This window comes from Garra rufa, chromosome 14 (assembly GCF_049309525.1).
Source record: "Garra rufa chromosome 14, GarRuf1.0, whole genome shotgun sequence".
NCBI lineage: Eukaryota > Metazoa > Chordata > Actinopteri > Cypriniformes > Cyprinidae > Garra > Garra rufa.
In genome coordinates, this window is record NC_133374.1 from 24,330,578 (window position 1) to 24,355,956 (window position 25,379).

The window sequence follows — 25,379 nt, forward strand, 5'->3', positions numbered from 1 at the left end:
TCACCCTATTATTGAGAGAAAAACGTCACTCTTAATGTGATATTAACTATACTGCCCTCCAAAGGCAAAGTGCAGTAACTACGCCAACACGTGCCTTTAAAATTAAACACCAGCTAGTCAAACATGTTGAAACTCTTGTTTCTCTGAAACGGGACACAATTTAACCAGGGGACTTTGCCACAAGACAAAACAGTTGTCAAAAAGTCAGTTTTAAGCCTTAACTCAATTTTGACCAAATGTGTAGTTACTGCGCTTTGCCTTTGGAGGGGAGTATAGACGGTTTGCACTTATGTCACGGTTTGGTCAGTTTCCCAGATGTGCAGCCATATTGCCGATACTCGGATGTAAACAACAGAATGGGTTGCATGGTTAATGTACTACTGAATACGTTGTTCTGCTAATTTATGCTGTCTAAACCACAGAAAAAAACGTGTGGAAGCTGCAAATTGAGAAGGGCTGAGTAAGCAGGAAAGGACACAATATTTTGACAAACTAAAGTTAATAGGTGGTAAAGATATGTACAATCAGTATTAAGATATTATCCTAATATTTCACCTGCCTGACCGAAAATAAGAGCAAACACGAATGTTGTCAAGATTCTTGCCCTGGAAATCCTGGTTCAGTTTGGCCAACTACAAACGCCTTTTGTTCCTCAGACAGTTCCTTGATTTCTGATAACTTTTGGCAGACTATAGTACTCTAAATGTTTTTCCCAGTTTGACCGAGTAGTACAGTCCAATACATGCCAATAATTGACCATTTTCAGCATCAATAATCAGCGAAATATGCTAGTTTCGTTCGGTTCAGTGGCATTGTTTACATTCAGTGCTGCCAATATGGCCGATTGAAGACGCATCGTGAAAACATTCTATATCAGATTATATAAATATAAAAGACATATACAAGTCATATTTGCCCCTTATCTTGAATTTTGGGGGAATTCTAAATGTATTTTAATAGACTAAATCATGCAGGGAAATTGTGAACACCAAATGAGCTGACACAGCATGCGTGCACTCTCTGTGTGTTTTTGGTTGGTTTTTGCAATGTACTCGATAATGTCAAATCACCATAGTTTAAACAACAACTACAATATTACTGTAGACAATATATATCGCATACCTCTATGCAAACATTGCAATGAAATATCCTGGGTCTTTGCATGTCTGATTTAACCAAAGTGCTCTTCTTTTAAAAAATACTCATAAATAAGGCATATCCTTGTATTAGATATCAAATCACTATGGTCAGAATAATAAAGCGCATCAATAACATCTGGCTCAGCTAGAACCAATAGAAAGTACATTGGATTTTATTTGACGCTTATAAATTATGAAAAGGAAACCCCCTAATCTTCTCTTCTGTTTGATGATATTTGACAGCCTGCATGCCATTTGGAGTCTCTCGTGTAGGTCTGAATTAATTTTTCAACTTGAGCCCACACATCTGCCTCCAGTCCCACAGATCGAACGCCCTCCGAGGAAAGAAGGAAGGTGTCGCCGCCACTGGCATATTCATCCGCCTCAGTCAGAAAGAAGAAAGCTGAAACTGTTTTTCTGGCAAGCCGAAGATCCACATCCCGCTGAGGAGTCGCAAATCACAGCTACGTCCCAGCAGGAGGACCAACTTCAGCTTGAACAAGGCCTTGTTTTGTTCAGGGCCTGTGAAATGCAATTAGAAACTCCCTCAGGGCCGACAGGGGCAACGGCTGAATGAGACCTCCCCACGCTCCTGGCGGGCCACGGACTTTGAAGTCCTCTGCTATCTCCCCAAGAGAGCCCATCCCTGGTTCAGAGAGGACAGCGCATTAGCAACGGAAGACATGAGGCTGATGAGTGCAGGAGCTTTCATGTGCCTCCTCCCATGGGGGTGTTGACGCTTCTAATAAATTACGTGATATATCTGTTGTGATAATATCCCGTCTTGTGATTTATCATCTCGCCGTGCCCTTTTCCCACTGACATTCACAACCCTCTGTCCGGCGAGGAGCTTTGCGATTGGCTGACCTCGCAGAGAATTCCACAACACGGTGTGCGTGACATTCACATTTATGTGATGCGTTTATAATAAGCTGTGACAGGTACAAATGCAAGCACCGCATTAAATCATATCATCCTTTTCTCACCCTACGAAAGAAGCGGGGTGGCATACCAGCACAGAAGCATTAATTGCAGCCAACACGTCACCCAATAAGAGTGAAGTCTCATTTCGGTGCGAAGTGGAAGCGTCTCATCAGCATTCTGAACCCGTCGCCTGTCCCCTCTGGTTATTCTGGGCCTGTAATTAAGAGGATGGCCATAATCACTAGACTGTCTATACGTACGTGTTGAGCAGAGAGGAGGAGAGTGTTGTAATTGTTCTGCCGCCGGGGTGCCGCTCTTAGGGCTGAGGAGGGAGGTGTGGGAGGCGGTGGGAGTGTCCGATGAGGGAGGGATCACAGGAATGCACGGTTCGCTACTGAGGGAGCATTCTTGAGCCGAACTGAGTGCGGCCGCCGGACACGCTCTGGAAAGGATCTCACAAACCTGCTTTGAGTGGATTTGCTCTTAATCTGTTGGTGCTGAAAGAGCTCAAAGCCTCACGTTTACTGCGTTTGGAGGATTTTACTGGATACTGATTCTGACTCTGGAAAGGATTGCTTTAGGATAGACATGTACATCATAGATTCCCTGATATTCAAAGGGTAAAAACACTTTGTTCAAAGCTCCTAGATTTCAGAGGGACCTGTTTTTTTTGTTGTTTATACATTTAAGGAAGCAACTTTTTAAACACTTTTGTGTTATGATACTGGAGTGACTGTACTCTGAAAAGCATTGGATAGTTGAAAATTGGCAGTATTTTGGATTACACTGAGAAAGACCACTTTGGCTCATCGCTTTATTGGCATTTTGGGTAAGTGCTTCTTCAAAAATCTTATAAAATGTAATGGTTTTGACTAATTTTAGATTTTAAATTTAGATTTTTTTTTTTAATTAGTGGTTGTAAAAAACTAAGCTTTCTTAAAAAAATAATGTATTACTTTTTTCTCAATTTTCTCGTTTTAATTTTAGCAATATGTTTGTTTTGTGTTACGAAGCTTGGAAAAATGATTCTTTTTAGTGCGTTTCCTTTGAAAGCATTGGGTCTTTAAAAGAGTGGAGCCACTTGTCAGGTTTTGCAATGGTGAAACAGTGTCCTCTTGTGGTTAACATTTTTGTGTTTGCATGCGTTGGCCAATGCAGAATTTTTATTGAAACTTATTAATATTGCAGGTCGCTCTGACAAATTGAGACATTTCCCTCTCCAAATGAAGGTATGTAAACCTTTTTAACCACTATTATTGGTCACATCTGTGACCCTGGACCACAAAACCAGTTGTAAGGGTCAATTTTTTAAAATTGGGATCTATACATCAGCTGAAAGCTGAATAAATAAGCTTTTCATAGATGTATGGTTTGTTAGGCTGAAATACTATTATTTAAAAATCTGAAGGGTGCAAAAAAATCAAAATATTGAGAAAATCGCCTTTACAGTTGTCCAAATGAAGTTCTTAGGAATGCATAATACTAATCAAAAATTAGGTTTTGATATATTTATGATAGTAAATTTACAAAATGTCTTAATGGAACATGATCTTTACTTAATATCCAAATGTTTTTTGGCATAAAAGAAAATTGTATAATTTTGACCCATACAATGTATTGTTGACTATTGCTACAAATATAGCTGTGCTACTTATGACTGTTTTTGTCGACCAGGCTCACATTTAATAACATCCCCATTGCTAAATATGCCTTCAGTATTGTGTTTATTTGCCTCCCTGTATGAGAATTCATTAGCAGGCATTATATCTAACACCTCTTGATAGGTTTGATAGATAGACTCAATTATCCAATGATAGTGTCATCACATCACTTTCTATTCCAATGAGACAGAATCCTCTGAGAACCGCTAATGGGCATTTTTGGCCCTTCTATTATATTGTGTTTAGCTCTAGGCAATAAACCCATTGATTTATGTAACTAAACTGTTGTTGCATTCAGTTAGATCACATGCTTTGATTTGTGGTGCATATAAACAAACTTTCCGGATATTAAAGCTTGTTATATATTTTTAGCTTTGGACATTTGATAGGTGTACTTCATGACTTTTTTCCCTAGGCTAAGAATGTTTTTTTACGCCTCATGACATTTCCATTCTGTAATATGATGAATTTCGAAACAAAACATGTAATGACATGTTATACTTGCATTGGGCAGATGGCATGATTAGAAATCCTCTGGATTGAGTACAAGGATGTAAAACACAATACCCTTAGAGCCAGTTAGCTTCTTGATAACTTAGAAGGTGGGTGCGTTCAGGCCAAGTACGTGCTGGTAATCTTCCATTTAATTGGATAGAGGGTCAGTCACTGTACAGCCAGGCCACCCGCCCAAAACACTTTAGCCGTGCTGATTTATTTAACAAGACATTCTCAGTCATGCATTTATTTTTATTGGCACTCTTACACGTTTAGGTCATGAAGCATTCATGAAAACCACAATCGTTTCTCCCCTAAATCACTCATCACCATTTACTTCATAGAGTTTTTGCTTCTTAAGCGTGCCGAAATCAAATCAGAGGCACTTAAGAACTTAACCAGATTACTTTCATACAGTCACCAGTGATAGTTAATGGAATTTACGTCTTTATGTTAGAGCGGCTGCTTTGGAGGCTCCTGTCTGGCACATTTGTCAGCTGGAGTTTCACCGGGCCTCGGGTCAGACTTCTCCTGTGTACAGAGCTCCTAGTGTGCAATATGATTTTGCATTGCTTTTAAATAAGGGATTTAAAGAGTTTTATTTTGCTAAATCTGATTGGTTGTCTAAGATAACAGAGGGATGTGAACACATAGTGCAGCAATGTTTTGAGAAGCCTATTAAACCTTAAGCCAACTTAATGCAATTGAGTTAAAGGACGCTTGTCTCAATCATAGGGGGATTAGACAGCTTTCAGAGTCTGTTTTATTTCTCAGCGTTCTGCCAAATGCTTCTCGGAATTGAGTTTTTAATTAGACGTTACTTCCTTGAATGACACACATCATATTTCTAATCCGCTGAATGTGCGTATTTTTAGACGTAACAATACCGTTCTGATGGCTTTTATAGACAGACTGTTTGTCTGGATTTGGCTGATTGTTCAGTTAGGATTAGTGAAAATGTGAAAACATTTATCATCTGGAATTTGGTATGTGAATTTTTGGTAACACTTTACAATAAGGTTCCATTAGTTTATGAATCAACTAACATGAACAAACAATGAACAATACAGTACATTATTTATTAATCTTTGTTAATGCTAGTATAATGAAAATACAGTTGTTCATTGTTAGTTTATTTGAATTCACAGTGCATGACTAATAATAACTAATGTTACAAACACAGCTTTCGATTTCAATGCATTAAATGTTAAAATTAACTTTAACTAGGATTAATAAAAAGGATTATTAAATTACTTGAATATTAAATGATTTGATAATGATACTTCATAAAAATTAGTGTTGGGCAATGATTAATCGCGATTAATAGCATCCAAAATAAAAGTTTTTATTTATATAATATATGTGTGTGCTGTGTATATTTATTATGTATATAAAAAAAAAAAATACATTGTATGGGTCAAAATTATTGATTTTTCTTTAATGCCAAAAATCATTAGAATATTAAGTAAAGACCATGTTCCATGAAGATATTTTGTAAATTACCGCCCGTAAATATATCAATACTTAATTTTTGATTAGTAATATGCGTTGGTAATAACTTCAAAGGCAATTTTTGCACTCTCAGATTCCAGATTTTCAAATAGTTGTATCTCGACCAAATATTTGTCAAACAATACATCAATGGAAAACTTATTTATTCAGCTCTTAATTTCAAAAAATGTACCCTTATGACTGGTTTTGTGGTCCAGGGTCATATAATAACAGCAATTAACTGCAACTGTATTTTTGATCAAATAATGCAGCATTGTTAAGCAAAAGAGACTTCTTTCAAAAACACTGCAAAATCTCATCTCTTCTAAACAGTAAAACGATTAAAGCAATTATAATATTGTAGATTTTTCTTTAATATAATCATTTCCTTCACTGAAAAATCCCCCATATAAACACTAGACTATGTTTGACCTTCTGTTGTTATGATTGTGTGTTGTTAATGTTAATACGAGCCGGCTCACTGAGGAGCTGTGTAATCGTTTCGCCCAACACTCGGCTGTCAAAAGTTGACAGCTTCCCTCAGCATTCACAGCCGTAACGTGTTTCTGCCAGGAATAACTGAACGGCTATTCACAGAGCTGTCTTTGCTTCAGCCCACAGTTTTGGCCGATGTGTGGTGACTGGCCTGGATGGAGGGTTTTTCGCGTTCCTGCGATGCTTGTTAAGGCTGTGTTAAGATTATATGCTATCCAGGGCCCAGAATGCGTTTCACAGGCATGATCACTTTCAAAGTAGAAGTGAAACTATTCAAGGCCATAGTATAATCTGTTCATCCCCTGTCCATCGCAGACATAGGTATACATGTTAGTACAACGAAGTCTGTGAGACAGAACAGAGTTGGCATTGTTTGCAGGGTAACCCGAGCCGGGACGGGCCCAAGCGTCAGGGGATAGCGTATAGCCGAGATCGGCGCTGTTGAGAGATCAGCGAGACAGCTGACTGTTTGGAGCTTTCAGCACAACTCAAATAAACACTTTGACTTTCCAACTTTAGCGCTCACTTTGCCCCCAGCTCTCACACACGTTACCACCATGACTGACCACTGCGATAAGACTCACAACGAGCTCTTTATCGTCAATGTTATATAGCTGAGGATCCGAGTCTCTAGCGTCCTTCACGCCGCTGATTGTTTTCCTGGCGCTCCAGAGGCTCGGTTTCTCAGAAGCGGGAGGTACAACACATCCCACAGGCATCGGGAGACATTGTGTGCATGGCCAGCCTACATCTCCATCACTAATCCCAGACTGAACGAAACCTGAGCGCTGAATAATGAATCAAGTCTACGCCGAGCACCGCCGCCTATTGTACTGACTGTGGGAGAACGCAGTTGTTTTGCTCACAGCAATTTATACATCCTTAGCCTGTGTCCTGAACTGGCCTTTCTCATCATCCTTTGTGAAGGGATTACAGTATAATAACAAGAGATGACTTGCTCAAATACGGCTTGATTCTGTCATATGCGGTATATGGCTAGTGAAATGAGGTTTTGGAGGAGGAATCGCACTTTTGCACAAGCTATTTGGATTTAAAGCTTTAAAACAGAGGCTACGTTTACATGACAATTATGTAGTCAAAAACTGAAAAGTTTCCCTTGTGTTTTTAAAAAGTTTCCCGTATACATGACAACATTTTCCAAACGATATCTGCGAAAACTGCCAAAAATGCTGTATTACACCAGTAGTTGGCATGCTGTTTGTTCGCACTTGCCTTTAAAATCGACATTTAGTGCGCATGTCTACATACCTAACAAGTCACCGTTTTTAAAGATTCCCGTATTGGGCGTTTACACAGTAACGATTACTGTACTGCAATGATAATGAGATTATTATATATAATTCCAGTTATTCCAGAGGAAAACTTTTGTAGGTCATGAGATGTAATGAACATCTCAGTTACATTCCATCGAAGTATCTTAAATGTTAATAAAAAAATGTCTTAAGAGAAATACAATTTCTGACAGAGTAAACTTACATATCCCAAAAGTTTGGAGTCAATAAAACCTGCTGAAATTCAACTTTTAATTCAACTTTTTAGTTTTACGATATTACTGTTTTTACTGCATGCAGACCTCGGCTATGAAAGTATGATTTTACACAGTTTTTTTTTTATAATATTTATATATATTTAAAAAAAATAATAATAATCAAATGTAAAATCATGTCCCAGTCACATTTCTTGGTTAAATAGACATTATTTACACTATCAGAAAAAAAACACATCTATTTTATATTTTTATGTTAATCAATATTTTACTTATTAAAGCCAATTATGAATCTCATCAAGTTAGTGTTTTTAAGCATTTCACGTTTATTCCAAAATAATAATTCAAGGTAGTAAAAATTGAAACAATATATTTTATTTAATTCGTGAACTTATGTTCAGTTATTCTTTTTTTATAGTTAACTTTTAACTCATTTTTAATTTTTCGGATCATAAGTCATCAAACCTCGATAAATAATGGTCACAGACACTGAGATTTACTTAAAAATTCACCAAGCTGATTACTCACTAAAAACTCCTACAGATCATGTTTTCATGCCATTTTAAGTCTTATTTTGACGTCACAAAATGGTTATATCCAAGTGTGCGAGTTGTTTACTTCCTTTTTTTAAATCAGTCTTCCCATTAACACCATTATATTGTTTATTTAGACTGATTTGCAAACATGAACCAATCACAGCTGAACATAACCAGTCATATCCAATAATTTTGCGATAAAGATATTGCCTCCTCTTAAATGACTTTCCCCTATTCATTCTTAATTACCCCCCACCAAACTCACGGCACGCTTTAGGAGGTCTGTTAAAACTCAATGGGCTCAGGGGAAGCGAGAAAAACACAGACACAGAAACCTGCTGGTGTTGCTCTTGGACAGTGTTTCTTTAAAAAACAAGTAATTTATACACTTTTTTTTAATGTTATATTTTGTAATACTGCTGTTGTTTTATTTTTGTACTACACATTTTTATCTCATCCAATATTTTGGGGGGTCACTGCCTCCCTTGCCTCCTTTGAAGAAACGCCCCTGATATATAATATGCATGCTAATAAGCAGCTAGTTAATACTGAGAATCGGTCCTTAAAATAAAGTGTTACCAAAAACGGCAACAAAAAAACTGTGTACAATTCCACTTTCATAGCCGAGACCTGCACATATTACTGATTTGATCCATAAAAAATCACAGTAAGCATGAAAATCCTGTGTATACCACCCAGTTGGCTTTCTGCTTTGATGTATTAACTGGAAAAGAGAGAGACAGACAAAGTGAGAGAGAGAGAGAGAGAGAGAGAGAGCACCGCCATAAAGGAAGTGTTCGCTTAGTCTGTGTGATACCCAACACCACAGACTGTGATCCTGCAGACAGACTGGCAAGTTGAGAATACAGAGAGATACTGTTCCCCTGTGTCTCATTCAAGAGCTGTTGAACGCCTGCTGAACGCTACACAAGAGACAACTCTCTAAACCTGCCAGATTACAGCCTGGACGAAGTGGAAGGACACATTTCTAGTGGATATATATACGATTCAGGGGTGTGGACCTATTAGAGTTCAGAGGTAGGAGCTGTTTTAGTTGTTTTCAGTTGATGACTAATTCTGAATATCGAAGTTTAAGTATTTGTTTTAGTACATTGATGAAATCCAACCACACAGTGGTTTCTTCTCGTCGGAGATTGTTGAAGTGTCAGAGAGGTGCAGCCGAACAGATGCACCTTAGCTGAGTGGGCTTCATTCACAGCAAGCTAAAAACCACGTGGGAACCTGTCAGCACACAAGAACAACTGTTTCTCAGTTTGAGTCATTTGCCAACTGCGCCCTAGCAATAACGCACGCGGCCCTCGATGCCACCGGATGATTTATGAGACGTCTCCTGCCATCTGCGAGCGCAGAACCGCGGAGGGACGGCTACGGTAAACACGCTCGTGATTCGAAGATTATGAGGAGTTTTTAGGAGGGCTTACCTGCACTCCGCCTGAGCCTGGCTCGTCTACTTTTGTATGCACACAAAGCTCCCTCCAACTGCTCCTTCACGAGATTAAGAGCTTTCCCCTGGCACCCTGTCAAGGACAAAATTTAAAGAACACGAGTGTTTAACCTCCAGCTAATCTTGTCTTTGTGAGAATGAAGGGATTAGACCATTCGTTTCTGCACGCCTGGAAGGGTTAGGCCAGTAATGGGCTTGATGAATGACAAAAATGGCTCGGGGAAGGGAGCTGCCAACTGACACAGGAAGACAAATTCACTGGTGGCCTGACAGCTCCAAAAAGAGGCTTAGCTTAATTCCTGACCTGCATCAAAATAGAGCATTACCGTGCCATGACACTAATTGAAAACAAGCAGTTTAAGCGAAACCGGCCTTATAAACACGAGCCAAGCGTTTTCATTTCTTGGTTATTGCTGCGTCTGATGGAAGGGTACATCAGCACACGCTGTTCTTTGATTAAGCGGGATGCAAATTAGATTTAAACACCAGCGCCATTAGGATCCAAGGGTCTATTAAGGACTCTCTGTGCTTATTATTTAGCTTTACTCAATTAGTGTGTAGCCGGTCCAGCTATTGAGTTGTGCCATGTGGCCTGTACCACTCATTACGACTAGTCTGTTATCCTCTCTGGAGACCTACGGTCTCTGCCAGCGCTTCATCTGGAAGTTTATGCAGTATTGCATTCTGGAAGCACCTTTAAACTTTTACTGTTCCCGACGTCTGAATGACCCCTGCGGCTGTGTCATCCTATTCAATACAAACAGCTCATCACAAGGGATTTGGAGCTCAGCTCAGGCGAATAAGTTGCTCCTTGTGTTTCCCTCCTCCGTCGACCCCTGGTGTTCGCCAAAGGAGGTCTACCCCTCGGAGAAGCTAACAATCCATTATTGGCTCTCAAAAGACCTTTCACTATAGATACAGCAGCAGTGGAGAAAAGGCCCAAATTGACAGCTCGACACAAAAGAGATTTACTGCTTTGCTTTATGTGCATGAGTGCTGTTCAAAAGGAGGTAATTGCAGGTTGTATAGATGGGCGAATCCCTAAGGCATTTCACCCCTTCATCACATTTGCATTCACTATTAGCGCCCCCCTGGGAGGGACCAGTAAATGTCACGGTGAAACCGACGTCACTAGCGGTATGGCAGTGCGCGAAAAGGCTGATGCTGTAAAAATAGAGATATTACGAGATCTTCTGCCCTCATTTTACACTCTTATCTTTGCTTTGACACAATTACTGCAACATGGTGTGCACCATGCCACGGTTTTGGGGCGCTAAAGTCTCTAACTCTCACTAATGTAAAAAGAGTAATATTGTGAAACATTATTACAATTTAAATTTTCAGCATCATTACTCCAGTCATCAGCAGTCTTGAGGGTAACCATAGACTGTAAAAAATATGGACGTAGTGTCCGTGACGTCACCCGTAGGTTTCTGCAGTGTGATTTTGAACCCTATAAGTGGGCGGGATTCCCCGTCGCCATCTTGGAATCGCATCATCGAGTGTCACTCCCGGATAATCGAAAATGGGCAAAGAGGCGGGACGTGGGTGGAGCTGGGTGCTGAAACCACGCCCACTTAGCGCACCAGTGGTGACAGCAGCGGCAATCCCCCTGTCACTCAAGTGGCCGCACCCTTAATTATGCAGAACTTTACGGCTTAATATAACTTAAACGAATGAGTTATAAAAAAAAAATCACCCCCCTCACAGTTGACATGAAGGGCGAAATTAGCTATATAGTCTAAAACCACTTTTTGAACCAGGCTGTAAACATGTTTTTTTCTGCTGTAAAGTTGGGCATTTTAACATGGGGAGTCAATGGGACTGACTCTCTTCTGCAGCCAGTCTCTAGCGGCCAGTTCATGAATTGCAGTTTAAGTCACTTCCGTGTTGGTTTCAATAGAGAGAGCAGGAGGTTGCCGCTTGGGGGTAACGCATTACATTTTTCAAGTAACTAGTTAAAGGTTGTATCAGCGATTTCTAGCCTGAAACATAAAGTGTCAAATTCAGCTGACCTTTCATCACGATCCGCTCGCTGCCTGCCCCATAAATTGTCTGTGAAAAAACCGCGTCTCTCTGGTCAGCCTAGGGTCCGAGATATGCCAAAAAAACAATCGGCACTACCAACCTTTCCACACATAAACAAACAGTGTTCCAACCAATCAGCGTCAGGGGTTTGGTGTTGTGGACTTTCGCTCCGCCTCCCTCACATCCCTGCACCAGTAGGAAAGTCCACAACACCAAACCCCTGACGCTGATTGGTTGGAACACTGTTTGTTTCTCTGTGGAATAGTTAACAGCGTCGATTGTTTTTTTGGCATATCTCGGACCCTAGGCTGACCAGAGAGACGCGGTTTTTTCACAGACAATTTATGGGGCAGGCAGCGAGCGGATCGTGAAGAAAGGTGAGCTGAAATTGACACTTTATGTTTTAGGCTAGAAATCGCTGATACAACCTTTAAGTAACACATTACTTTTTATTTTACAAGAAAATATCTGAGTTACTTTTTCAAATAAGTAATGGCAGTTACTTTTCCCCCATTTATTGATTGAAAGCTTTCGTGTCCAATGTTGAGAGAAACCAGGAGTAAGATGTTACTTTACTAGAATGTATGTAGCATGCAATAATTCATCAACATGCATTAATTCATCTCACTCACTAATTCATCTAAAAAAACAGATTCAGTATTCCCCAAATGCAGTATTCCCCAAATGCAACTCAGAATATAACACAAATCTGCAATAATTAAATGTTAAATAATACATATATCCTTTGTGTATTTAATCTAGGGCTGTGCAATATGGACAAAATAATCATATTGCGATTTTTTTGAACGAATATTGCGATTGCGATTTTATTTGCAATTTTGGCAACTGTTTTTGCTTTTTCAAACAAGCTACATACATACATTCTAAATGTATTCAGTGCACAAGAAGTGCATAACAAAACATTTCACAATGAAATAACATAGTATTAAGTTTAATAAACAAAACTGCTGTAAAATTGTCTTTAAAACAGACAACATAAAATAAATTAGCCATGTTACTTTTTTCCCGTACTTTAGCCTACTTTGTGTAATAACGAAAACATTCATTTCAGTGGGAAAATAAGTCCAAAACTCTCTATTTTAACATTTTGAGGGCTCTACAATCTTTTGCTTTTTTTTTTTTTTTAGAAATTCTTATGTGTTTTAATTTTTCTGATAATCAAAAAGCATAAACATTTATTTATTTTTAATCAAATGAAAAATAAACCCTTTTAATTTTTGGCAAACAAACAGAAGTTTACTGTTAAAATCAATACATGAAAGAAAAATTATATTCAGTTTAAAATGTTTAAATAATAATTGTAGTATTTTTTTTTTTTTTTTATCATATATATTGTTTTATGTGTGTTTTGTACATGATACTGTACAAAAGTAATACAAGACTAATATTGTTCTGGTTCATGTTAAGCCTACTTTTATTTTGACAGGTTGCGTGAAGTTTCTGTGTGTACAGTATGATATGATGCTAGTTTTCTCAAATGAAACGGTAAAAGTGACACTCGCAGCAGCTTTGGAGATTGAGTTTATCTGTTCATGTGAGATGCAAATGCCAAAAATGAGCGGGAGCTTCACGTGCGCTTCAGTATGCGTGTAGTAGAAAACGCGTCTCTGCCATTCATACATAACAGAGGCAAACGGAACATGCAGGATTCATATTAAAACGGTCTTTTTGCATTTCAGTTTTCACAGACATTAGTCCATATCGCGATTTGAATTAATAGACAGACCAACTTTTGATTTATTCATCCAAAAATCAACGAATTCCGTGGCATTTCGCGCAATAGTAAATTCCGTTTTTATGAATGGAGTCCGCGATCCAGTCCGTGTTTTCGCGGAGGAGACATTGTAAACACGCGACCATGTAGAGACAGAAATGACATGCCTTCGTGTAAATAAGATAAATAACATGAGGCAATTTAAGAACAATGTATAGACCTGTTCTATAGGAAAGATAACCTTAAATGACTTATATTGTGATCTGGCGTTATATAGAAATTAAAATGTACTTGACGTTTAAGGGAGGCGGGGGTGCCGTTGGGGGGGATAGATAAAATCGCAGATAAAATGTTGTAACATTATAAATAAAGGTATTTACAAAAATCTTACTAGTCCTAAACATTTGAGTAGTGTATGTATTGCATGTTAATTTTTCAGATTTTTGGTTAGTAACGTTACCTCAAATAGTTTATGCAGTTTAATTCTTGCTCATAAATGTGTGAGGTAGTAGTAGTCCAAGAATGCTTATTAATGTTGGTGTGAACTGTTATGCTTTTTTCTACCATAATTTGATATTTTTATTACTGAAACAGATTAACCTATTCAGCAAGAAAAAAATAAAGAGACTGCAAATGCCTTTTGTCCCTCAGTTTTTTGCACTCTTCTTCTTGTTTTGTTATAACTTTTGGCAGTCTGTAATACTCTAAATGTTTTTCCCGGTCTGACCGATTAGTACCTGACAATAATTGACCATTCTCCGCAGAAATAATCATCAAAATATGCGAGTTTCGTTCGGTTCAGTGGCATTGTTTACATTTAAGTGCCGCCAATATGACTAAACAAAAGAGACTAAAATGCTAACCGTTTTTAGTTTAGTTTCAACGTAAGACAATTTATGAGAATAATACATATTTTTAGTCCAAACTTGCATTACAGCGTCGATCGAGTGTTTGAAGTAACTTCCTTCTGTTAACTGATGCTTATTTTATAGTATTTCACACAGTGATGAAGGCTATGTCGATTAGCACGGCAATATAAATATACATATCCATATGAAAATACCTGAGATGGCTTGAAGAACACAAATGAACCATATCCTGGTATAATCGTGTGCTGATTCTCATAATTTTTCTTCATACAAAACATTTCTTTCTGCATTTTATTCAGCGACAGCTGGATGCCTTTGTCCATATAAGGGATTTCCTGAACGTCTTTCCCGTTTTATTTCTCCTATGAGTCTCACTTTTCTGCGTGAGGGCGCCCTCAGGTGTCGACTATGAATAAAACAAATATGAGAGTTAAAGGCTCCATAATGGTGCTGGATTAGTATGTGTCATGTACTATTCATTTTCAAATATCGGTATTTAACACATTAACAATATTTCATTATTTAAATATCATGATTATCGTCAATACCGGTATATCTCGACACCCCTAATTAACAATATTTACTTTTAAAATAATAAAACAGATAAAAACTTGTCATGACTTCATATTTAGGGACAAGAATATCACAGATTGAAGTAGGCACAGAGTGTAGCATTAATCTTGTACTCAAAGTGACTGTATCAGCGTTTGGTATGATGAATTCTTCAATTATTATCTGGCCTATTATCTGCTATGTGCTGATTCAATATTTTTTGACCCGCAGATCTTGCTGATGTTGCTAATACCACAAATGCGAGAGCAGAAAACAGCGAGCACAATGCCACAAGGAGGCGACATTTAAAACCCAAGAAAGACTGAAGAAAAATTTAAAGAAAAAGCTGTTTGTAGTTACTTTTGTGCATCAGCACAAGTAAAGAAGAGCATTGAAATCATCCCCCTCTCTCGCTAAACACCTCAACATGTTTGCCCCGACAACAGCCCTGCCTCCACCTCCTCCCCTCTTGACAGGAAGTGCTCTGCCAGTGTCCAGCGCACCATCAACAGCTCCCTACACAGGTACAGCAGCACCATACGGATTGAAAAAATAAATAAATCACATTTTCTGGCTTTGCTCTGATTCGCTTTGTCATGCGGCCTTTAGATCATGACCTACTGCGGCAAGAGTTGAACTCGCGGTTCCTGGCCTCCCAGACTGTGGATCGAGGAGGCGCTCTAGCTCCCCCGGCCTACCTGCGCACGGAGTTCCACCAGCACCAGCACACACACCAACACACACATCAGCACACCTTCACTCCCTTCCCCCATACCATCATGCCCAGCCCAGCAGCACCACTGGTGCGTACCCCTGCCAGACAAGTGAGGAGAAATACTTTTAATGAATGCTTATAATAATCAATGTTCTGAGCTGAAATTCTACTAATTGCGATGTACAAGTGAAGGTAAACATCTCTTTTTCTCTTTGTTTGCAGTTTGACAAATACCCACCTAAAGTTGACACCTTCCACAGACACAATGTAAGTTATATAACTTGTGCATATCATGGACTGTAATTTAAATGGCATGTTTTTTTCACTGATTCATTCTAGAAGTTTACATGTCTATTATTTATTCCTGTTTCCGCCACACAATTCTGACCTTTTTTGTAATACTGAGAAGAAAAGTCTAAATTGTGAGATATAAAGTTGGAACTGAGAGTTGCAATTGCCTTTTATTTTTTATTCTGTGGAGGAAGCAAAAAAAAAGTTTTTGAGTCAGAATTGCAAGAGATAAACTCAGTATTGCAAGAAAAAAAGTACAAATCTTGAGTTTTTAATCTTACAATTCTGCATTTGTATCTCAGTTCTGACTTTTTCCATCTTAATTGAGAGCAGAAAACAGCGAGCACAATGCCACAAGGAGGTGACATTTAGAACCCAAGAAAGACTGAAGAAAAATTTAAAGAAAAAGCTGTTTGTAGTTACTTTTGTGCATCAGCACAAGTAAAGAAGAGCATTGAAATCATCCCCCACTCTCTCTAAACACCTCAACATAATTGCGAGTTTATATCTCACAATTCTTACTTTTTCCCTCTTAATTGTGAAAGATTTTATGTCCTTAGAATTCTTATTTTTAATTGCGAGTTTATTTTCCATAATTCTGCATTTATATCTCACAATTCAGATTTTGTTTCTTGCTATTCTAAAACAAGTCACAATTACCTTTTTATTTTTTATTGTGAAGGAAGCCCAAAAAAAAGAATTTTGAGAAGTAAACTGTCTCTTTTTCCCCTCTTAATTGGAGTTATATCTCATAATTTTACATTTATATCTCACAGTTCTGATTTTGTTTCTTGCAATTCTAAGACAAGCCTTAATTTAAAAAAAAAAAGAATTGAGAGTCGCAATTACCTTTTTATTTGTTATTCTATGAAAGCCAGAAAAAATAACTGAACGTTGAGATGTAAACTCTGTAACTCAAAATTCTGAGGAAAAACGGTCAGAATTGCAAGATATAAACTCAAAATTGGAAGAAAAAATTAGTTTTTGTCTCATAATTCTGCATTTATCTCACAATTCTGACTTTTTCCCTCTTCATTTTGAGTTTATATAATAATGTTGCCTTTCTATCTCAAAATTCTGACTTTTTTTCCTCTGAATTGTGAGTTTATATCTAACAATTCTGACTTTTCCCCTCTTAATTGCGAGTTTATATCTTATAATTCTCACAATTCTGATTCTAAGATGAGTCGTAATTGTAAGATAAGCAAGAAAAGAAGAATTGAGAGTTAAAACTACTTTTTTATTTTTTATTCTGTGGCCAAAGCTAAAAAAGTGTGAGATGTGAACTTGTAAAGTTCAGCAATGTGCATTACTTAAATGGGGTCAATTTTGATTTCACTTTAAAGGCCAGAAACAGAAATGCTTCTGTGTTCTGTGTCCTAAATCAGCATGAACAGACTATTGTTTCCTGACACTAATGACATTTTTCTGCTGTTTCCCTACAGTTGGTCCCGTCTTATCCGTCAGTAATGACTGGAATACCTCCTATGGTTCCACCTGCTGGACCATTCAGCTCTCTCCAGGGAGCTTTTCAACCCAAGGTTTGCCTGCCACTCTGTCTCTTAGCGTTCTGTTTTGTTTGAAGCGCAGCATTCTTAAAAGGCCTTGACGCTAAAAGAAGCCTGTGAATAACTTGATATTTTTTGAGTTAAGATGACCTCCCACAAAGAAAGAAAATAAAGAAAGAAAGGAAAAAAAAAGAAAAGTCTTGTGGTTTTCTTTAGTTTTCAGATGGGATTCTGGAAAGTGTCAAAGTTTCTGTCCCACATGGTTTTTAAAGTCCAGAAATAATATTAAATGTAAATACAAAATAAATTTAGAGGTTGAACTTGTCATACTTATATAATTACATACATAAGAGAGAATGTACTGATGATAAACAAGGCATTTTATGGATTTATAATCATGTTAAATATGGACGCAGTATTCACAAATTCTGTATTGCAGGCTTCAAACCCACTAGATGTGGTGTCAAGACCAGGATCAGTGCCACACCAACTCTTACAGAAAGACTCCCGAGTAAGTTTCCATGTAGCATCACTTGCAAAGCTTCTCCAATGGGCCAAAATTTGAGCCATATTTGTTCAGGTCTCTCATTAAATATTTACAACTGTTCTGTCTATAATTGAAGAAATATAAGAAGGATAATGTAATGTATTTTTGTATTTTATTTTAGCTTCTTGACCCCATGTGTCCTAAACCAAAGGTAAGGTTTGCATTTGATCATTCAACTCCTTTTCATTAACCTTGTAAATCAGAAACAATTCTTTACCTATCATTCACTGTTTTTTTTATTTTTCTCAGAAACCTGGGAAGTGGTGTGCAATGCATGTCCACATTGCATGGCAAGTTTACCATCATCAGCAAAAAATTAAGGTAAGCGCAAAAGAAATAATTGTTCTTGAGATGTGAAATATATCTAGTTTTGTATAAGTAATGTTATCTGTAATCATTTTCTAATCTTGGAATTACAGAAGCAGATGCAGATTGAGCCACATAAATTAGATTTTGGGTTTAAGCCCGAGTTTCTGAGTCGATCACCTGGCTCGAGCTTCATGGGATTGCAGCCACGTGATTTACCTCGCCCTGCCACCATCCTGTCTAATGCAGGTAGGAATGACAGTACGGATTAAATCCACTCTAGTGACTGTAATTTAGCCAAATAGGATGTTCCTGGATCACAAATTGTTGGTCCTAGAACAATATCCCATCAACCAATTAGATTATAGGGTTATGGCTTAACACTAAGTATATTCTTATCAACCTGTTAGTTCCCAGTGATTTTAGGGTAGTTTATAATTAAGTTCAATCCTCCCGCTAGAGGACCAATGTCCTACAGAGTTCAGCTCCAACCTTAATTAAACACATCAGGATTACTTCTAAGTATTTTAGGGCATGTTGGAGTTATATTCCGCAGGACATTGGCCCTTATCAGTGTCAACATTAAAGAGATATTACACCCAAAAATGAAAATTACCTCATGATTTTCTCACACTCAAGCCATCCTAGGTGTATATGACATGTATTAGACCAATAAAGTGCAAAAATCCATCATAAAAAGAGCTCCACATGGCTATAGGGGGTTAATAATGGCCTTCTGAAGCAAATCGATGCATTTGTGTAAGAAAATATTCAAAACATATCGGTGATAAGCCAAAAAGAGACTTTGTTAAATATGGATGTTTTTCTTAAACAAACATCTCAATTAACTGCATAAGGCCTTTATTAACCCCCAAAACCATGTGGAGTACTTTTAATGATGGATGGACGATTGGACTTCAAAATCTCAACAACCATTCAGTGCCATTATAAAGCTTGAAAGAGCCAGAACATTTTTTTTATATAATTCTAATTGTATTCGTCTAAAAGAAGAAAGTCATATACACCTAGAATGCCATGGGGGTGAGCAAATCATGAGGTAATTATCACTTTTGGGTGAACGCCATTTAATGAATGCCCATGATCTCAGAATGTCTGACAGAAACAGGACTGTGCTCACCTGTATCTACATCTGTCTTGTTAGGTCCCACACATCCTCCAGTTTCGCCTTATGGATCCGTACCACATACCCCAAACAATCTTCACAGTGTGGTCCCCCATCATGGTAAGATTAAATCTGACTTAAGAATTCAATTCATATTAGATCAACATTACTTTTCTATATCTAAACCTACATATCTCTTCTTGTTGTGTAGAGTCTCTTAATAAACCACTCACTTTTGGAGGCCTGAGTACACTAAGTTCATCTGCCTTTGGAGGACTAGGAAACCCATCAATAAGTACGGAAATCATTTATCCTGTCTTGAAAGCATCTGCTTCTACTGTAGGTTAAAAATCTTCCTCTGACTAACGATAATTACTCTCGGGCATTCACAGCACCAAATGCAGCACATGGAACTAAAGATGGTAAAACAGTGCCAACTTCAAGTGGACCACTGGAGCCCTGGAACAGACTGCACCAGACACCCTCATCCTTCCCAACGCCGCCTCTATGTCCAAGGCCTTCTGAATCCGAGAGAGCACCCTCCATACCGGACCGAGCAGCAAATAAAAGAGATTCCCTAGACAACAAAGATGACAAGGAAAGGTACGTACCAGCTATTTTGTTGTTTTATGCTATCCGTTAGCATTCCCATTCTCAACAATTGCTCAATCAGCAAGTGCCTCCCCAAAAGTTTTTGACCAGATTTCAAATTGGCTCCAAAGAGTCCTGCACTAGTCAATCAACTGTTGGGACAGTTAGGAATACTAACAGATTGCTTTCTACAATTATGTAGACCTTCTTGATATGTTTTGCCTACCTAACAGTATAGCAATGACTAACTGCCTAAGCTAGGAGTGTCCAATCCTGCTCCTGGAGGGCCACTGTGCTGCAGAGTTTTGCTTCTGTTTTAATTAACTGCCTAAACCTACTAATTAAGGTCTTCGGGATTACCTAAGGAAGGCAGGTTGGAGATAAATTCCACAGGACGTTCATGAACAGAATTGGACACTCCTGCTCTTAGATAACCTACCTCAGGAAAGGGCAACTTAAGTCCTGAAGGGCCACTGTCCTGCAGAGTTTAGCTCCAACCCTATTCAAACACACTTGCCTGTAGCTTTCTAGTGATCTGTAAGACACTGATTAACTTGTTCAGGTCTATTTGATTAGTATTAGAGCTAAACTCTGCAGGATTGAAGTTGCCCATTCTTGAAGTAGCTTATCTAGGAGCAGGGGTGCCCAATCCTGTTCATTAAAGGCCAATGTCCTGTGGAGTTTATCTCCAATCTGCCCCAAACTTACTCGCCTAGAACAGAGGTGCCCCTTCAGTGTCCTAGAGAGTTTAGCTCCAACCCCAATTAGACACACCTAAACCAACTAATCAAGCTTTTACTACATATACTAGAAACTTCCTGGCAGGTGTGTTGAGGCAAGTTGGAGCTAAACTCTGAATGACACCAGCCCCCCAGGACTGAGTTTGGGCACCCCTGGCCTAGAGGTTCCTTAGGTAATCCTGAAGACCTTAATTCAGGGGTGCCCAAACTTGGTCTTGGAGGGCCGATGTCCTGCAAAGTTTAGCTCCAACTTGCCTAAACCAGCTAATTAAGGTCTTTAGGATTACCAAAGGAACCTCTAGGCAGGTGAGTTTGGGGCAAGTTGGAGATAAATGCTACAGGAAACTGGCTCTCCATGAACAGGATTGGACAACCCTGCTCTTAGACAACTTACCTCAGGGCAACTTTTTACCTGGAGGGCCACTGTGCTGCAGAGTTTAGCTCAAACCTTAATCATACACACCTGGCAATAGTTGTCTAGCGATCTGGAAGACACTGATTAGTTCAAGTGTATTTGATTAGGGTTGGAGCTAAACTCTGCAGGACAGTGGCCCTCCAGGACCAAAGTTGCCCATCCCTGACCTACCTGATCAAGAATTCTTGGAGTTGACCTCCTGATCAGTGTTCAAATAGCTAATCTTTTATTTCAATCATTGCAGGGAGCCAAATGAGAAATCAAATGGAAGGCATTTGTCCCCCATCAGAAACAGTGCACTGGACAACAAACAACCAACAGAGTCCTTCAAAAGTTCCTCTCCAGATGAGCCCAAGGAAGAGGACCAGGCAAGAGAGAAAACTCAAGCCCAAGAGCTTTCACAACAAACTCGAGAAACTGAGGAGCCAAAACAAAAAGAGATCCAAAGTGACAAAAGAGAAAAGGATGTCAAAAGTGAGCAGCAGCAACCCGCTGAGGACAAGCCAGCAGGAAAAGAGAGTTCATCCCCCAAGCAACAGAGAGAGGATCTCAAGCGGCCAAACAGCGACAGCCAACCCTGGGAGCCAGCTGAGAAGAAAATTAGACTCGAGTATGAACCCCATGCCAAGAGCAGCAAGGTGAGAGTGAAGGAGGAGAAGAGAGACGACCAAGATCATGAGGTTACAACCCACCAGAAAGTTTTGGAAAAGCCATGGCAGGATCCCAGAGCCCCTGCTATTAACCCTTCACCTCTTTCAACTCTTCCTTTGCCAATAGGAATCCCAACTGGCCACCCTGGTCTTGACAGGACAAGGCTAGTCTCACCTTTTCTGGGAATGGGTCCATTACCTGGAGCCGAAAGGCTGCCTTACTCGCCACAACATTGGGAGTCTATGAGGAATGTTTACCGGGGTTTAGATCTTCCTCGTAGGGACTCCTTAGGCAAGGACCTCTTAATAAGAACCGACCCCCTGCAACGTGCCATGATGGGGCACCCTGCTTACCCACGAGAGGCATTTTTCCAGTCCATGGCTCTGGAGCAAAGGAGTCAACTGGAAGAACGGCAACGCCTGGCCTTCCTGAGAGAAGAGAGTGAACGTAGCCGCCTACTGGCTATGCATCAAACTGCACTGGATGCTCACTTACCACCTCCAGGACTCCTCACAGCAGCTTACCCCAGCACAGGGCTCCCACATTACAGGACTCTACCTGCTGCCTATGTCCACGCTCAACCACACCCGCTTTTCCCAATGCTGGCCACACGGCCAGGGTCTCCTAGACGGATGACCCCTTTCACAGACAGACCCTTTTCACACCCACACAGAGACACTGAGACTCGGTGAGCTGGACTTCATCAGAAACTGGTGGACTCGTGTATATCAAGCACTTCATGTGAAATAAAGTGTAGTCATGAAATGTACAGTGGTGAAAATGCTTTTTTTTTGTCCAAAAAAATATTAAAATGATTTCTGAGAAAAAATGACTTTACTTGTTCTTTTTGAATGTTGAAACTAAAGGACTTTAAAAAGTACACAACTTTAGCAAGGCAGCAATGGAACCATAATACAGCATAATATATAAAATATCAACACAAATAAATTAGCTATTTATGCTCAAAAATGTATAATATTGTTCCTGGTAATTTATAAAAATAAAAGCAATGCTTTAAAAACAAAGCTAAAATATTAAAGGTAAAATAAAAACTTGCAGAGTGCTACAATGAGTTTCCAGAATAAAAAAAATGTACAAATATGTATTAGACACCTGAGATCATGTAAAAAGCTAAAATAAAACACCAGCAAAATTCTAGAAAATGTTGCATATTAGTTTAAAAAAGCATTGATCTAAAGGAAAATGTTCAATCTATGGAGGTTAAACAGGTTGTGTATTCTTACACAGGTTATCTCTGATGAAACTGCATTTGATAGGTATGAGATTACACCACATCCATTCCCAGACCTCTAGCCACTGCAGCCAGAGCTCTAACAGCCCCTGATGGTTCACTGGGCTGGGCCACTTCCTCTGGATCCCCACTGACCTCTGTCACAGTGTTCAACACACAATACACAGACGTTTCATCGCCTTTTAATCCACTGCTGTCAGCTCCCTCCAGAAGCTCTGAGGTTGAAGACGATGAGGAAGGAGAGGAGGGTGAGGAAGAGTGTTGGGGAGTGCTGTTGCCACTGTCGGGATGCAGCATGGGCTCCTTGGAGTGACTGGTTGAACCAGAGACCTTGCGAGGGGTGCGCTTTTCAGCCATGTTTTTGATCAACTCTTCTGTAACTTCTACAGTCTCAAAACGCACCATGTTGAGTCGCAGATAGCCATCCTCATCCTTCTTGTACCTGTTCAATGGGTAATTTTTAGTATGTGAAGGCAAATGAATATCTCATAAGCTACTGATTACGCTTTAAGATACTATTAATTACATACCTAAAACGGGAATGTCCAGATGGCCATTTGAGTTGATGCTTCTTTCGAAGGTGAAGGGTGAGGGTGTAACACCAAGAGAAGGTCTTGTCACAAAGGTGACACTTATATCTTGGGACCATGTTGTCCTGTTGCAGACAAGTTATCATACATGTTATTTTATGACATTATTAAACAAGGTTATAATAGTAATAGGACTAAAACCATTTTAAATAATCATGTGTGTCAGTGCAACATATTTAGTTTAACCTTATATACAAAAATAACTGAAACTTGTAAAAAAAGAACCTATTTTAAAACAACAAAATATAAAAACTAAAAACATCAAATATAAATACTGCCGTTTAAAAGTTTGGGATCAGTAAGATTCTTAAAGTTTCTTATGTTCATCAAGGCTGCATTTATTTGATCAAAAATACAGAAAAAAATGATATTGTAAAATATGATGTAAAATAACATTTTTCAATTTTAATATACATTAATTTCTAATTTATTTCTGTGTTCAAAGCTGAATTTTCAGCATCATTACTCCAGTCTTCAGTGTCACGTGATCCTTCAGAAATCATTCTAATTTGCTGATTTATTATCAATGTTGATAACAGTTGTGCTGCTTATTATTTTTTTGGAACCGGTTACTTTTGCTTTTTAAGGATTCGATGATCAATTCAAAGTTAAAAAGAACAGCATTTACTCAAAATATAAATCGTTTCTAACAATACACACTACCATTCAAATGTTTAGGGTCAGTACTTTTTTTTTTTTTTTTTTTTTGAGAGAGAGAAATTAATACTTGTATTCAGCAAGGATGTGTTCAACTGATTAAAAAGTGATAGCAAAGACTTATATTGTTAGAAAAGATTTCTATTTTTTGAATAAATGCTGTTCTTTTTAACTTTTTATTCATCAAAGAATCCTAAAAAAGAATCACAGGTTCCAAAAAAATAATAAGCAACACAACTGTTGATAATAAATCAGCATATTAGAATGATTTCTGAAGGATCATGTGAGACTGAAGACTGGAATAATAACAATGAAAATTTTGCTCACAAGAATAAATTATATTTCAAAATATATTAAAATACAAATCATTATTTTATATTGTAGTAACAATAAAAAATATTTTATATTGAAATAACATAAAAGACTTCTTTAAAAATCATTTTTAAAAAGTCTTACTGATCCCAAACTTATATAGATAATTACTTTTTTTTAAATAATGTAAAAAAAAAAAATCACAATAGTTTCATAGTTTGGTATAGACGTGTCAGAATTATTTTTTATTTTTTTGTAAAAAAAATCAATATTTTGTCTCTTAGTAGAGCTTAACTCAAAAACGTTCCTTTAAAAATATGAATTATGGCTGAGGTTATAGCACCCTCTGCTGGCTGACCTCATGTACTCGTTTATAGTGCTGGTTCATAGTGTGGGCCATGCGTGAAGAGTATCCACAGCCCTCTACTGTGCAGTGGTATGCTGCTCCCTCATTGTGTGTTTCCATGTGCCTCCGCAGATCATGCTGGTTCTTGAAGCTAAAAGTAATGAGACAAACCATTAAATGTAAGCAATAGATTCTTTAGTACTTCACTCAGCGTATATGGACAGTCTCAGGACAGACTCAGCAGTCACCTGCTCTCACAGAAGTCACATGGGAAGGGCCTCTCATCACAGTGACGGAATTTGATATGGATCTTCAAGGTGGAAAGGGATGTGCACGTCATGTCACAGAGTGGACATTTTATATGATTCACTGCAAAAAATAAAAAGATAAAACAGTCATTCAGTAATAATATGAATTTGAATGTACTTTTTATTGAAC

At 38.5% G+C, this 25,379-nt stretch overlaps 2 protein-coding genes across 3 annotated transcripts in view; one reads left to right on the forward strand and one right to left on the reverse strand.

Moving 5' to 3' along the window:
* auts2b (activator of transcription and developmental regulator AUTS2 b) lies at positions 1–22,602 on the forward strand. 2 transcript variants are annotated; one of them, XM_073817866.1, is made up of 14 exons: positions 1–2,892; positions 3,252–3,292; positions 15,129–15,421; positions 15,507–15,700; positions 15,835–15,879; positions 17,349–17,444; positions 17,851–17,922; positions 18,080–18,109; positions 18,208–18,279; positions 18,378–18,513; positions 19,427–19,507; positions 19,599–19,682; positions 19,780–19,990; positions 21,378–22,602. In XM_073817866.1, exons 3-14 carry the CDS (start codon positions 15,325–15,327, stop codon positions 22,474–22,476), a joined length of 2,217 nt encoding a protein of 738 aa, XP_073673967.1. In that variant the 5' UTR covers positions 1–2,892; positions 3,252–3,292; positions 15,129–15,324; the 3' UTR covers positions 22,477–22,602. The 2 variants fall into 2 exon arrangements, with proteins under 2 accessions (XP_073673967.1, XP_073673966.1); XM_073817865.1 differs by having other exon boundaries at positions 2–2,892; positions 15,507–15,721.
* LOC141284847 (histone H4 transcription factor) overlaps positions 22,600–25,379 on the reverse strand; it is a 6,267-nt gene continuing 3,487 nt past the window's right edge. The window contains exons 7-10 of the mRNA XM_073817867.1: positions 25,190–25,310; positions 24,954–25,092; positions 23,567–23,691; positions 22,600–23,478 (exon numbers count right to left, since the gene is read on the reverse strand). Coding sequence (XP_073673968.1) covers positions 23,070–23,478; positions 23,567–23,691; positions 24,954–25,092; positions 25,190–25,310 — 794 coding nt within the window. The 3' untranslated portion in view covers positions 22,600–23,069. The remainder of the gene's footprint in view (positions 23,479–23,566; positions 23,692–24,953; positions 25,093–25,189; positions 25,311–25,379) is intronic.